Below are 16,283 nucleotides of genomic sequence, written 5' to 3' on the forward strand. Positions count from 1 at the left end.
AGTGCAGCTCTTGAGAAAGTGATGCTGAATGACTCGTAAGACAATTAGAAGTTTCTCCCAATCAGTGGTGGATAAACGAAAGGTTCCTGCAAAGGTCCAGTGGCAGCAACAGCCTCAGCCTCCTGGCTTCTCTGCCGATTTATCTATATCCTCACACGTGTCTTCCGTCTGCTATTCCTCCTCAGTGGAAAGAAACAGTTTCTCTTCCCCAAAGATGACCCTTCCACTTTCGTTTTGGACTCCATTCCTTCCCATGGACCAGTTTGATTACGTCTTCTCTTGTCCATCATCAAGTTTTCCTTTGACACTGGATCTTTCCCCCTCTGGCACATAAACATGTTTGTGCTTCTCTCAGATTCAAAACAAAACCTCCCTTGAACCTACTGTTCCCCTCCTGCTACCATCTGTTTTGCTCAGGCCCAGCCTAGCCTCTTGAAACTGGGGTCTGCCTCGGCTGCTCCCTTTCTCTCCTTATCCAGCCTGCGTTGACTCACACTGCAGCCTCTACCCCACCCTTCCCCTGACACGGCTCTCCTGAAGGCCCCCACGTCCTCTTCGATGCCAGATCCAGTGGACCTGAGTCTCGCCTAAGCTGACTTTTGTCACGTCCGGTCTGTGGGGCAATTCCTCCTTTCTGAAACCAGTCTCCCTATTTTCAGGACAGCACTCATCCCTGCGGGGCCCTAAATGGGAAACCTTAAAAAAGGGTTAGCTTTGCGGTCGGAAACTAAGATGGCGCCTGCGGGAAGAAATAGGGGCGTGGTCTATGTTACAGTTTTTGATTGGCTCTCTTGATTTCCCTGCACGTGGACAGCACGTGATCACCATAGACTCCTGTTACCATGAAGGCACATGACGATTTGACCTTTAATGTGATTGGTGCAACTATAGGAAGTCCCTCGCAAAACCCCCCTGCTTGCCTATATAAACCAAGAATTTGTGGCAATAAAGCGGAACTGCTTAGATGGAACCGTGTCGCTTATGATTATCTGTTGCTCGCCAAGGGGCTGGGTTGGTGGACAGCAGTCTCACCTCTCCTCAGGACTCCTCGGCTTTGCTGAGGGAAGTTCCACTGCGTCTCTCTTTCTGCGGAGCGCCCCCCTCACATCTCCCTCTTTTTTAGGCCTCGACCCTTCACACTGCTTCGCGGGTTCCTTGGTGTTCTGATGGCTTTTGTCTCCAGCCATTTCCCCTCTCGCTGCACACGCTCTTTTTAGGAGTCACATCTACTTCCATGGTTTTATCTGACATTCACGTGCCAATGACCCTCAGAATTCTATTTCCAGCACCCATCTCTCCACTGTACCCCAGCCTCACATATGCAGTTGCTTACTGGACATCACAGGCATCTCAAATTCAACCAGCCTAAACATTAATCCATGCTCATCGCCATTAAACGGGTTCCCTCCTAAGAATTTCATATGCTAGAGACTGGTCTATAATGAACAATGAGACCACAGCCAGACAGAAACCGGTGTTTCCTCCACATCTGGTCCACCAAGTCCTAGAGGTTCGATCCTCACCCTTTCTCACATCTTTACACTTCTCTCAATCCAGACGGCCACTGTTGAGCTAAGGACTTCATACTTTTCTGGCCTCAGTTCAGTTCAGTCGCTCAGTCTTGTCCACCTCTTTGTGACCCTATGAATCGCAGCATGCCAGGCCTCCCTGTCCATCAGGGAGGACAGATTCACTCAGACTTAACGTCCATTGAGTCCGTGATGCCATCCAGCCATCTCATCCTCTTTCATCCCCTTCTCTTCCTGCCCCCAATCCCTCCCAGCATCAGAGTCTTTTCCAATGAGTCAACTCTTCACATGAGGTGGCCAGAGTACTGGAGTTTCAGCTTTAGCATCATTCCTTCCAAAGAACACCCAGGGCTGATCTCCTTTAGAATGGACTGGTTGGATCTCCATGGGATTTTCCAAGGAAGAATACCAGAGTGGGTTGCCACTTCCTCTTCCAGGGGATCTGCCCGATTCAGAAATCGAACCTGCGTCTCCTATGTCTCCTGAGTTGGTCGGCAGATTCTTTACCGCTGTGCCACTGGGGAAGCCCCTCTGTGAGGGTTTATTCCTCTTCCAATAACAAACATCACCAAAGCGCGAGTTTCCCAAATGAAAAGCTCCGCTAGAAAACAATCCAGTTATGGGAAACAAGTTATTTCAACATGATTGGACAGGAAAAAGACTCCATTCACTACTAAGACTGCATTTCTGCACCAGTCAATACTCTGGAATTTGGTATATTCATGCAATGGGATTTCACAGAAAAGTGAAGATGGATTACCCAAGCCTGCCTGGGTCCACAGGAATTCACACAAACACCTAATACTGAGCAAGGGAAAACTCATAAAGAATAAGGAAAACATTTCATTTATGTGAGGCTTAAAAACATGAAACACACATCACTTAGGGGACACACATGTAAAAGCAATGAAAGTGAGAGGGAAGTATGTGGAAACAACAAACACCAGGTTTAAATAGTGGCTTAATCTGGCTGGCACAGAGGTTTAAATAGCAGCTTAGTCTGGCTGGCACAGAGGGGGCTGAAGTCAGGAAGAAAAACCAAGGAGTGTTAACTGCACTGAAACGTCTGATAAAGGGCGTTGGATTCAGTGACACTTTCTGCATGCTTATATTTTTCAGACATATTAATACCAGTGAACAACTTGTTTACCAGTAATTCCCAAGGTAAGACATTAACGCAAAGACCATCTCATGTTGTTCCAAGTTCCCCCTCTCCCTCCCCCAAAGCCACCCTGTCATCGTGTTACAGACCAACAAGCCACCAGAACAGAAAGCACGGCTAGACTCCAGCCAAAGGAAATCTTAGCCTCGAGCAGCATTTGATAAAACAAACCACAGAACAATAGAAGACTCTGGAATCCCACAGAGCTGGCCTGAAGGTGCTCTGAGGGGACTGCTGGAGCATTCCTTTTCAGAGGACGTTAGTGTGATGTTCCGCGCATAACAGCACTGCCTGACCTGTCTTTGAAATAGGAAAGAAACACGGGCACCTGTAGCCATTTCCTGAGAGGGCTCCAAAGTGCCCCCGGCCAACGATCTGGCACCCCCCGCCCCGCCAGGTGGACACCTGATCGGAGCAGAGCCCCAGACAGAGACCGGAGGCGACAGGTGCGTCCCCCAAGCGGCCAGCAGGCAGAGCGCCCCTCGCACACAGCGCCTCCCTTCCCTGCCAAAGCCCGGGGATCCATGCGCTGCCAACAGGGGGCTGGCAAGCGCAGCCCCAAGGCCCCTCTGTGAAAAGTTAATTTTACGAGGGCCCCTGCAAGGCAACGCCCTTTGAGGCAGGCTCACGTGGCTCTCCAAATCGCTTTCACTGTGTAGGCCTCATGCCTTCGCACTAAGAAAATGAATACAGAAGCCATCTGCAGTATGGCACTTTTCCTAAGGACTGGGCGGTCAGTGTACCTGGCAGGTCTCCCAGCTGGCACGGGCACTCCCATCAGAATAACGGGGCCTTGAGCCGGGTTCAGACGTCACAGGGCATCAGGGCGCGTCCTGTCATTCCTTAGGTCTCACCAAGTAGGGCGTCGCCTACACCTCCTTCCGGCTGAGGGTGTGCAAGTGTGCCAGCAGGATTAGAGGGTGATAACGAAAGGAAAGGACCCCTGTTCACGTGTAGCCTTTCTTTCCGACCCTCTGAGCACAGCTCATAAAGGAAACACAGCAACTGAGATTTTTCAGAAAACAGAAAGATCACAATTGAAGACTCTTCTAGAAGCCTACGCTTGGCAAGAGGGCTTCCCAGGTGGTGCAGGGGTAAGGAAACTGCCTGCCAACGTGACGCAAGTTTGATTCCTGGGTGGGGAAGACCCCCTGGGGGAGGAAATGGCAACTCACTCCAGGATTCTTGCCTGGAAAATTCCATGGACAGAGGAGCCTGGTGGGCTATACAGTCCATGGGGTTGCAGAGTTAGACACAGTTGAACAAATGAGCATGTACAAACACTTGGGCAAGGCAGAGGGTTTATCAAAAAGCATTTCTCTGCTTACTGAATGCAGAAAAAAAGGGCATTATTTCTAATGGGTTTCTCTTGAAACCCTGAACTAAAGGTTTCAACACCGTGACTGAGGCTTAAATACCAAGTTCAGGTTGAAGTATCCACTGACTGAGGTTTATCACCACGGAGGAAACAGATGTCTAAACAGTCTTAGGAGCAGGATGAGGTCTGCCTGGTTTGCTAGCTGAAATCTATTCAATCTATGCACTCCAGAGCCCTGCTTGGATGCGAGACTGCAGGGATTTTACAAGATTATTCCCGCTCTGGAGTCAGCACACACCCCTGCTAAGAGGCCGTGGAATTCAGAGTGGAGCGGCAAGCCTACAGGGGAGGCTAGACGGATGGTTTCTTATCAACAATCCTCGCTCCCCTCTGCATGGGTTAAGAGCAAGTAGGAGGAATCCCAAGTTTCAAATAAGATCTTCATCTTTTGGCAGAAGTACCACTTTTCCACGTGGCCTAACCCTCTCTCTAGCCAGCAAGGCAATGGCAGCTTGGAAGGACGTGCTCCGCAGAGGACCCCAAGCCCCGGCCGTCTCCAGGACAGCAGAAACCCGGGGCTGCCACAGAGGGCCCAGGTGCCTCCCCAGTTGCCCTATCCTCCCTGTGGGCTGCTCAGATGACAGGAGCGTCCTCAGCTGAAGCTGGTGGCACATCCCTTCTTCCCTGGAAGGTGGAAGCTTTCCAGGCAGCTGGCTTGCCAAAACAACGTGCATTCATGGGGCTTTATTAATGTGCCAGGCATTGGACTAGAAAGCTGAGTAAACTGAGACTTGGACAGCCTAAATATATCTGCCAAGTGCACACAGCTAAGAAAGAACGAAGCCGAGTCGGGACCCACGGTGTTCTGAAGCTAAGTTTGTGCCGTGCCACGGCACCACCTGACAGACGACTCTCACACAGGGCCAGCTTTTCCTTTTCTCATTCTTTTCTTTAAGCACATCTGGGAGAAGACTGGCTGGAATGAAGATGTGAGAAACAGAGAGATGATCTTCCTAACCAGAGCAGGAATTAAGACCTACATACAAAAAGAATGGGAGACCGTGATGAGAAAACGTATAAATGGCTAAATTGCACAGTATGGACGTGAAGCTCTAACCGAGTTGAGAGAAGACAGATCTTAAGGAAGCTCTGTGATCCAGGGCTTGAAATGGGGGATGGAGTGGGGAAGGGCAAAGACCTGCACTTCAGGGGCCAGGACTACAGGGGAACCAGGAGAGGGTGGGTGGGTGGGTGTGTGTGTGGGTGTGTATGTGGGTGTGTACACATGCATGAGGGTAACTACTCAGCCACTCAGTGGCCGGCAAGGCACAAGGATTATTCATCACCATGTGAGCAGAGTCAGAATGCAAGCCGTAAACTAGATTTTATGTCAGTGGGCGTTTTGTCCCCTTGAGAGTGGTACAGAAACTCATTCAAGTTACTTTGAGTTTTCATTCATTTGAAAAACACTCAACGTATTAAAATTTATAAATCCACACACCTTAAGGAAGCTCAACATACAAATCTATATGAGCACATTTCTGCAATTATTTTTCAGGGGGACTTCCAATTACACTCGATTTTTAAACTGCATGTGGACATTTTCAATGATCCATTCTTTTTAGAGTATGTGGGATCTAGTTCCCTGACCAGGGTTTGAACCTGGGCCCCCTGCATTGGAAGCGTGGAGTCTTAGCCACTGGACCCCCAGGGAAGTCCCAGGATTTTAGTTTTAAAATAGCACTATGATTGGGTTTTTAAAAAGCTGAAGGATAGCTGATTCTCAGCGTTCTTCGTTTCTGGTGTGCTGCAAAGTGAGTCAGCTATGCAGAGTACTAAGGATTCAGGCCCCATTGTGGTTTATTGCAGGAGACGGAGTACAATTCCGTGTCGTGCAGTAGATCCTTATTTATATGTAGCAGTTTTCATCTGCTAATCCCTACCTCCTCAGTTTGCTCCCCTCAGCCTCATTTTCCTTTGGTAACCTTAAGCTTGTATTCTATGTTTGAACCTGTTTCTGTTTTGTAAATAAGTTCATTTGTATCCTGTTTTATATTCCACGTGTAAGTGACCCATACAGAACCTGTCTTTCCCTTCCTGCCTCATTTCACTTAGTAACAGAACCTCGAGGGCCGCTCCTGCTGCTGCAAATGGCATCATTTCATCCTCTTCATGGCTGAGGAATATTCCGTCGTCGGTATGTATGGACCACGTTTTCTGTGTCCAGTCCATCTCTCAGTGGGAACTTAGGTTGCTTCCATGTCTTGGCTATTGTAAATGGCGCTGCTATGACCACTGGGGTGCAGATCTTTTGGACTTCGAGTTGTCTCCAAACATATGCCCAGGAGCGGGACTGCTGCACCGTGCGGCAACTCTATTTGCAATCTTTTGAGGACCTTCCATGCCGTTTTGCACAGCGGCTGTGCCAGCTCACATTCGCACCAGAACTGTAAGAGGTTCTCTTTTCTCCACACTGTCTCCAAAACTGTTATTTGTAGCTTTTCAATGACGGCCGTCTGACCAGCGTGGGGTGTAGTGTTGATTTGCATTTCTTTAATGATCAGCAGGGTTAAGCCTCTTTCCATGAGCCTGTTGGCCATTTTCATGTCTTCTGGGTTATGTCTACTTAGGTCTTCTGCCCATTTTTTGATTGAATTGTTTGGGGTTTTTTTTGTTACTGAGTTGCATGAGCTGTTTGCGTATTTTAGAAATTACCCCCTTGTCGGTTACATTGTTTGCAAATGTTTCCTCCCAGTCTGTAGGCTGCCTTTTCACTTTGTTTATGGTTTCTTTTACTGAGTAAAAGCTTCCAAGGTTTGATTAGGTCCCATTTGTTTATTTTTGCTTTTATTGCTATTGCCTTGGGAGACTTCAGAAAATATTGCTATGATTTATGTCAGAGAATGTTTTACCTTTCTCTTCTAGGAGTTTTATGGTGTCATCTTACATGTAAGTCTTTAAGTCATTTTGAGCTTATTTTTGGGTATGGTGTGAAGATGTGTTTTAACTCGATTTGCATGCGGCTGGCTGTCCAGCTTTCCCAGCACCACTTGTTGAAGAGACCGTCTTTTCTCCTTCGTATATTCTTGCTTTGTCAAAGGTGCATCGACGCCGCATTAAGGTGCGTGGCTCTACATCTGGGCTCTGCATTTTGTCCCACTGATCCGTACGTTTTGTGCCGATATCACTTTGTTTTGGTCACTGTAGCTTTGCAGTACTGTTGGAGGTCTGGGAGGGTTACAGCTTCAGTTTTGTTCTCTTTCCTCAGAACCGCTTTGACAATTCTGGGTCTTTTATGGTTCTACGTAAAATTTCAGGATTATTTGTTCTAGCTCTGTGAAAAATGTCATGGGTGCTTAGATAGGGATTGCATTAAATCTGTAGCTTGTTTGGAGAGCATGGGCTATTTTTCTATTGCTTCGAATCACCTTCAATTTCTTTTACTATGATTAAGTAGTAAGATTAATGTTTCTCATGTTCCTATACTTAAACAGAAGTCCAAACCTCTTACTCAATTATCATTTAAAATTTTTTTTGGCTGTAACATGTAGTAGGCAAGATCCTAATTCCCTGACCAGGGATTGAACCCATGTCCCCTGCATTGAAAGCGCAGGATCTCAACCCCTGGACCACCAGGGAAGTCCCTCAATCACCTATTTTAAGTTTATGCAAAAGGATGTTTTCTTTCATAGAGAACATTTTTATTAATTCTAAATATCACTAATATTTAAAATAACAGATGTATACAGATTGGTCTTTAATCATAAATATAAGTGCTTAATTTACTTTATCATTTTTCTTAACTCAGTTTTCACTTAAATTTAAAACACACTTAATCCACTAAAGAAACAATCAAGCTTTCCCAGATGACTGCCAAGTTGCCTTCCTAAACTAATTTCAGGGGATTTTTTCTGAGCTGGCTGCATTTGTACATTGACCAGATACAGAACAAAGACAACCAAGGCAACTTTTTCAACACCCTGTTTTAAACTTGTTATATCCATACAATCCAGAAAGAAAACGGTCTCAGTCCCCATCCCTAAGACTTAAGTAGCAATCGAACCCAAGTCTCTGGTATCTCCAACATTGGCAGGCGGATTCTTTACCACCGTGTCACCTGAGAAGCCCTAAGACTTAAGTACAGGTTACCAACTCCTCAATCCTGAGGAGTCTGAATACTGGGATTGTAGTTAACCTTGGAACCGGGCTGGACTTTATCCCATCTGCCTCTGGGCTCCACTGACCCTGGTGGTCACAGCTCCAGCTGGTGATTCAGGTGTCCCGACTTCCATTCATTTGGTATTAAATGGGGCGTGGTTATCCCACCCCACGTGGGATATTTACGTCTCAGGATTGACCTCAGGACAAATGTTAAGATGCGAGAAAGAAACACGTCCCCATCACAAGCCATTAAGCCCCTGACAACCTCCTCCCCAAGCCCTGGTGTGTCCCCCATTCTCAGTTGGTGGCACCTCCAGATGCCCAAGCCAGAAACCTGGTCTCCTCTGACTCCTTGCTTGCCTCACACTTAGCACATCCAGGCACAAATGCTGAACAACCACCGGCTCAGACTCTTCTCTACTCTACGGACCTATGACGGAGACCAGAGCCATCACCACGGCTTGAAGGGAAGACACCCAGAGCTTGGAATCCTAACCAGTCTGCCCTGTACATTTCCCTTGCTCCGCCGAGGTGAGCTCTGGAACACACCATTCTGTGAAACCTGGAATAGTTTCCTCTTGTCTACAGGGCCATCCCTACAGGTTCATAACGCTCTCCAAAGCTTTACTGCCAGCTTCGTTCCCTGGCGGATGCCCTCACTCCTGGCCATACTCAGATACCACACTCATCACCCGTGTTCTGCTCTCTGGCCTGCCCAGTTCCTCCCAAATAGAGCTGCCTTCCCTGTCTGCTCAGATGCCAAAGTCATTCTCAACGCCCTCTGCACGGGTCGGCCCTTTCCTGATCTGTTACGGAAAAGAACTGGTGATCACATGTGGTTCCACTGCACGTTGTACATCCCGACTGTACTAAACCACAGTTAATTCTCTGTTTATTTCCTAAATAGGCTGTGAACGGAGGGCCAGGAACAGTTTCACTCTTCTTATCAACACAGTACTTGGCATGTTATTTATTTGCCTTGCCGCCTCGCTCCGTAAAGTATGAGGTTATTCTTGGCACAAAGTAGGTGCTAAATAAATGTCCTCCCTTGCTCCACACCAACAGTGCCTAAGAAGGCAGGACTCATGAGGCCGCTTCATTCACTGACACAGATTACTGCACACAGCAGGCGCTCAATATTTGAAGAAGAGAAGAACAAGAAAGGGGAAAGCAGACAAGTCAAGCTCCTTTAGAAGAAAAAGTATGCTATCCAAAGGGACTGTTGTAGGACAGAAAAGGGTTTTGATTTTTTTTTTTTTTACTGGAAACCAACATAACATTGCAAACCAAGCATATTCCAATAAAAATTAAAGAAAGAAAAACAGAAAACGTTATTAAAAAAAAAATCTACTACTATGGCCATAGTGAGGTCAAGAGAAATTCTGATGGAGTCACAGAAGGAGGGCAACCAGGCCCTGCTATGTAACGAGGTCCAGAGCACATGAATGGGTGGCCTGGCTTCCTCGCAGCCCAGGCACCCAGCGCCCGCCTCCTGACCCAGGCTCAGTGGGGTACAAGCTCCCGAGGACCCTCCAGAACTGTGGAGTGCGGGCAGCCTTGCCAAACCAGGCTGTGTTTGGGCGTCTGTGCTGGGAGGTGCAGGATCAGGCAGAGAGAGGGAGGGAGAGGGATCAAAAGACGGCAGATACGGGGACACTTGCTTTAAAAGAAAGGCTGGCCAACGAGGGACAGGCAAACACGGAAGGTGAGCCAGAGGAGGCCCTGCACAACGACGGTGAAAAGATGGATGGGGGGCCCCAGGTGTGGCTGACACAGACTCTGCGGTACGGAATGCCAGGTTAAGTGACGCTATCTCAAACATCTGGAAGGCTGGATCCATTTCAAGTGTGTGTGTTAAGAACATAATGGACGAAGGAGCCGCCCCTCTCCCTGCTCCCCTGGGATGCCGACTCCCCAGAGAAGGAACGCACACCCTCGGCTCGGGGGGCAGTGCATCCTGGCTGGAGCCCACCCCCTGGGGCAGTCCTCAGAGACTTGGAGCCAAGTCCATCCCTTCAGTCCCAGCTCCTCTAAGGGCCCCATCACCTCCTGTCTCCCATCCCCACCAGAAGCTCAGTGCACGGGCGAGAGACAAAGAAGACTGGGGCGATTCCAGGGTCAAACCAAGTGCATGAGGTTTCCCAGAAACTGATTCTTAATGCAACAACGAAGGAAGCTCACACGATGCCCATGGTGTGAAGGACAGATTGCCAAATTTAATTTCAAAGTCCACTCGGACGGAAGCGTTTGTTTTTCATCCTAACGCTGCCGCTGACTAACTGGGTAACATTGGGTAAGACGGTTCATCACTTACGCTAAATGAGACTAAAGCTGTCTTCTCTGCTTCCCAGGGTAATGGGAGCCACTGATTCTCAACCTTGGCCGTGCAAACCCAGTAGTCCAGGCTTCTCCCCTGACCAGTTATATCAGGGTCTTTGGGAGCAAAACCCAAGCATCAGGGATTCTAAAAGCTTCACAGGGATTCTAGTGAACAGCTAAAGTCGAGAACCCACTGCACCATAGGAGTTTAATACAATGACGGCAGAAATGATGCTCCACATACTCACTAGATTATCTAGCCGTAATCACTAGATTGTGGCTACATGTGATTGGGCAGGGAGGCGGGGGGTCGGGGGGGGAGTTGTTGAAAAAATTACTCTGCAGTCTCCTTGGAAACAGGAACCAGATGTTTCTTTCGTGTTTCCCATCTTTCGCTGCACACTTTCGGCACTCAGTTACTTTCTGAAAGTCTAAGGGAATTTCGAAATGCATACAGATTTGGGTCTGAGATTCTTTGTTCAGGGAAACCAACTTTAAAGACAGCACGTGTGTTACCACAAGCCTAGATTACGGTCAAGGCCTCACCCGAAAGGATGCTCCTCAGCCCAAAGGTCAGCTGCCAAGAAAAGGAACAAGAGCCAGGAGAATAGGGATTTTATTTAAAATGGAAAGAAATGCGATTTTCCATCAGGGGGGTGACTGCCTATCTAGGCAAGAGCAGGTCACAGGACAAGATGTGGGGTGAAGAGAGGGGGCTAACACCCCTCAGGTACTTTTTAGACTTTTCCCAGTGGGTTGGAAGCAATGCTCCCATTGCTGTGGGTGGCTCTCAGACCCACATTTTCCCCTGGAGAATCATGCCAGTGGGCTTTTCATTTTTAAGCCTGTAAGGCATCATGTTAACAGAGACATTTTTCAAGACCATACTTCTCTGCCTTGGGAATTACTAAGGTCGGACCTGAGCTGTGCTGACCTCGGGGTCTCCACGTCTCAGAAAGCTCCTATTTGATCTATTGCCCCCCCACCCCCACTGAAAAGAGCAAGGCACAGTGCCTGATCTGATCAAGACAGCACGTTGCGCAGGATTAATCAGACACCGGCTAAATGAACTGATGGATCGTACCACTCACCTCAAACGAAGTCGCGTATCGGTAGACGTAAGGTCCATGATGGATGAAGTCTATCTTTAAGAGTTCAGTGAAAATCTGAGAAATATAAGATAGACAGCCCATCTGAACTAATGGTACTTGTGTATTGCAACCCACTCCAGGATTCTTGCCTGGAGAATCTCCATGGGCAGAGGAGCCTGGAGGGGTACAGTCCATCGGGTCCCAGAGAGTTAGACAGGACTGAAGTGACTTAGCACACACACACACACACAAGATTTAAACTTTTTCCCATATCTAATTTTTATATCAGTTTTGTTAGGAAAAGGAGAATTTACCTACTCTAGGAAAGAAGACTGGAGTGGGTAGCCATTCCCTTCTCCAGGTCTCCAGGGGTTCTTCCTGACCCAGGGATTGAACCCAGGTCTCCTGAGTAACAGGTGGATTCTTTACTGTCTGAGCCCCCAGGGAAGCCCTCTGTGTACATATAAAGATGCAAAATTTGGAAAAGCCAACTCTTATTCCATGAAGTCTAACTGTATGACCTTCAGAAATCTATATCCAAGATATCTTCCTAAGAAAAGTTTTCCTTTGGAACTAAATCTTGAGAGCAGTTAAAAGGTATCTGTCTCTACTTAGAATGAAAGAAAGTGCTCAAATTTATGATGTGCTTGTAAACTACCTGGATTTTTATAACTGATACTGTAACTACTAGATTTGAGACCAAGAAACTTTACGTAACTATTTTATTCAATACTTTATGGAGAGGTTGATGGACAAATAGAATGAACATGTGCTACCTCAAGTCCTGGGTAAAATAGTTACTTGATTTCAGTGTTCTATGAAGATTGCTGAACATTCATAATTACATGGCAACCCACTCCAGGATTCTTGCCTGGAGAATCCCATGGACAGAGGAGTCTGGCAGGCTATGGTCCTTGGGGGCAAAGAGGTGGACAAGACTCAAGTGACTTAGTATACACATAATTACAAATTACAAGGATTTCATATTTTTAGCACTTATAAATTCTCTAATAAATATATTAAGAGAAAACAGAAAATCTTAAGAGAAAACTGAAAAATCTTAATATGTATTACTCCCCAAGTACCTGTTTATATTAAAAGCATAAATGATTTAAGTAATCACATTGGAAATCATGATACCATCATGCATTATGCATTTACTATTTGTCTGGATCCTAAAATGAAACTTCAAAATATTTTACTTTTTCCTCAATGTCTAGTTAGATTATCAAACGAGTGATCATACTAAGTTTTTTCCAAATTCCAAGCCTGTTGTCCTAAAACTATATATTAATTCTTCCTTCTCATTTGTTTGTAGTATCTGCTTGATTATAAAGTCTCAGATGTTCTAGTTCCTTTTATGATTCATCCCATTGAACATTTGGGTGGATACAACACACACTTAAATGAGTTCGTCTTTATATTTATTATTATTTGATTAGACTGGCCACATCTTAAAATTCTCTCACCGCTTTACTGCTCCAAACAGATTTTATATATGATTTTAAACCCACAGATATAAAAATACAACCTCTCCTTATTTGGATGAAGGGAAGGAGTCAAACTACTTCAGCTACACTCATACCTAACTTCAGCTTTTTTTGTTTTTGGTTACATGGCATGCAGGATCTTAGTCCCCCACCAGGGGTCAAACCCGCAGTCCCTGAAGTGTGGGTCTTAACCACTGGACCACTGCAGCAGTGTCCACAAACTGCTAGGGGTCTACACATCACTGATGAAGAAGAGAGACCGGATCCTCTGAACACCAGTCACAGGCGGGAAGCTGATGGCAGAGAGGCAGACCAGAGAGGGTGCGGACTCACTGTCCCATTTCTCGTTTCTACAGCTTCTGTCCTTCATCCGTGTAAGCCGAGCTGGGAGAGCAGGGAGGCGGGCGCAGAGGTACCCGTGGAGGAGGACGCACAGGGGCAGCAGACAGACGCACACACACCCCCCTGCATCATGAGACCCCCACGCCGGTCCCCCTCGCAGCATGAGACGCCCCGCCGGGCCTCCCCGCAGCATGAAACCCCTGTGCCGGTCCCCCTGTAGCATCAGAGCCCATGCCGGTCCCCCCCACAGCACGGGACTCCTGTCCCCGGGCCTCCCTGCAGCATGAGACCCCCCGCGCTGGGCCTCCTGGCAGCATGAAACCCTGCACTGCCCCCCCCTCCACCCCCGCAGCATCAGACCCCCGCACCAGGCCTCCCCACAGCATGAGAACCCCGCGCCTGGCCTCCTCGCAGCATCAGACCCCACATCGATCCCCCTCACAGCATCAGACCCCCGCCCCCGGTCCCGGTCCCCCCACGCCGGTCCCCCTCGCAGCATGAGAGCCCCGCGCCCGGCCTCCTCACTGGCCTGCGCGTCTCCGTGTCACCTCGGGCCTCTGGGCTGCTTCCTTCTTTCTCCCAGGGACCTGGAGGAATTCCCTGGATGGGGAAAAATCCACTTCTGCTCAGGCTTCCTGAGCATGTTCTGAGCTGGAAGGGACCACCTGCAGCGCTCCGTGTATCTCCCCCTGGCTGTGTAGGGAGAGCATCCAGAGGAAAAGCCGAGCCCCTTGTGGCTTTCAAACGCGTTTGTTTTTACCTGAGTCAGCACAAGTCCTCCCATTGTACTTGGCAGGATCTCAGCTTGGTTGCCAATGGAAAGGGCTTCCAGAATAATGTTCCTGCACTGGCCAGGCCCCTCAGGGCAAGTGAACTTCGGTGCATGGGGCCGGGAGGGGGCAACCACTGTGGGCAGAGCAGGTATTTGAAGGCGGTCATGCGGTCCAGCGCAGCACTACCCAGAGCTGGGAACGTGCAGTGAGACGGTCAGAACGATCCAGAAGGCCAGGGCTATCCTGGAAAGGCTTCCGGGACTCTGCAACAGCACAGCAAGGGCTGGGAATCCAGGGGCTGCTGGGAAACAGCCCAGAACAAAGCCCACGCACACTCAGGTCAAGCAGATTTAAGAGGGAAAGGTCTGGAGTCTACCCTTGGTCTGAAGGTGCAAAGATGGACAGTCCGTCAGGACGAGTCGAATCAGCCCCTCATTCCTGTTGGACTTGAACCTGGACTGGCACATCTTCTGAGAGCCTGGCCACCTGTGCTGGAACCCTGGCGTCAGTGCTCCCACTGCCCACGATGGGCACTGCTGGGCCTCCCGCCTTCGAATACAGAGGGCTCAGATGCATGGATGCGTGTGAGCGAGCGTGCTAGGTCGCTTCAGTCCTGTTCAGCTCTTTGTGGTCCTATGGATGGTAGCCTGCCGGGCTCCTCTGTCCATGAGATTCTCCAGACGAGGGTACTGGAGTAGGTTGCCATGCCCTCCTCCAGGGGATCTTCCCGACCCAGGGATTGAACCCACATCTCTTATGTTCAGGTACATCGATAAATAACCCTAAGTAACAAGTGCTACAATTTTAAGCAAATACTGCATGCCTCCCATTACCTAGGTTGTAACCAAATCCCAAACTGGTCCTCCAAAAAGATACGGGACCATTCCCATTTTACAGATGAGCAAAAAGAGGCTGAGAGGTGGGAAACCTGCTGGTCCCGCTGCTGGCTGGACTCAGATCTCTTGACTCCAAAGCCTATCTCCCTCCTGTCATCTGTGTGGCCCCAGCGCCCAGATGAGAGAAGGGGACAGCCTGTGTTGGGGATGGGGAGAAACACAGCCACCAGCTCTTCATTCATTGCCTTAATATCAGACGCAGGAGCTTGACTCCACATGGGGACCGTGCAGTGCCCAGATGCTATGGTTAGAGTTGGGCCATGGACTCACGCTCACACTTCATCTACAGGAGACTCCAGCCTACAAGACAGTTGCACAACCCCTACGCCGAGAACCCCGTCTGCAGGGGCCCTTCCGCACCCCAGCCCTGCCCCTGAATGAGTCAGCGCCTGCCTTCTCTCAGCGCCGCTCCACCTCGTCAGCAGGTGCCCAACTTTGCCTCCAGGTCCAACGTCCCCTTGCTGTTCTCTTTCACGACACTCCCCAAGGGTGCTTCCCGCCGTTACCTAAGTGCTCCGGAGAACCTTCAATGACGGGGCCACCTCAAGGCCACCCGTCTTAAGTCCTGCATGGATGAATCAACGGACACGGTCCTGCCCAAATCATCATTTGACCGCAGAGTGGCCATTCCACACAGACGCAGAGGTCAGCAATCCTGCTCAGAACTTCGTGGGACGTCACCTACTGGAGTGAGCGGCACAGGCTGCAGTGCACCCTCCTAAGTGTTCTCACGAGCAGCAGCTCTTCCTGATTGCTGCAGGGTTCTGGTGCAAGTCAAGAGCTCTGCGGCGCCAGATCTGACGGAAACACGGCTGAGAAACCTGACACTGTTCGGGATTTCAAAGGCAGCGCAGACGGCAGGATGCAAAGGGCCCGCTGACCGCACTGACTGCCGCGTCCACCGCCGCGTAACTGCTGCCATTTGTGAGTGCCCGCGCTGAGTCCTGTGAAGCTCTGCCCACTCCCTCAGTCAGCTGGGAACCATCACTGTCTCCCACGACACAAAGACCATGGTGCATGGGCAAGGCACATGTCCAAGACACGGAACGCAGAGACGGCGGAGCCAGAACGCAAGCCCAGCTGCCTCCTGGCCCCACCAGCCGGGTGGCACCCTGCCTCTTGCTGAGCACAGTCTGCTCAAGGACAGGGGTCCTCCTGGGTCCTGACTCTGCAGGATCACACCCTCGGAATACATCCACCCA

The 16,283-nt window shown here is 49.1% G+C and overlaps 1 protein-coding gene across 4 annotated transcripts in view; it reads right to left on the reverse strand.

Moving 5' to 3' along the window:
• CCBE1 (collagen and calcium binding EGF domains 1) overlaps positions 1–16,283 on the reverse strand; it is a 237,695-nt gene that overhangs the window by 154,294 nt on the left and 67,118 nt on the right. Inside the window, exon 3 of one of the 4 annotated variants that reach the window (XM_042239138.2) lies at positions 11,581–11,655. The exons of the other annotated variants lie outside the window; for them this stretch is intronic. Within the exon in view, the coding sequence (XP_042095072.1) occupies positions 11,581–11,618 (38 nt within the window). The 5' untranslated portion in view covers positions 11,619–11,655. The remainder of the gene's footprint in view (positions 1–11,580; positions 11,656–16,283) is intronic. 4 annotated transcript variants of the gene reach the window in all.

This window comes from Ovis aries, chromosome 23, assembly GCF_016772045.2.
Source record: "Ovis aries strain OAR_USU_Benz2616 breed Rambouillet chromosome 23, ARS-UI_Ramb_v3.0, whole genome shotgun sequence".
NCBI lineage: Eukaryota > Metazoa > Chordata > Mammalia > Artiodactyla > Bovidae > Ovis > Ovis aries.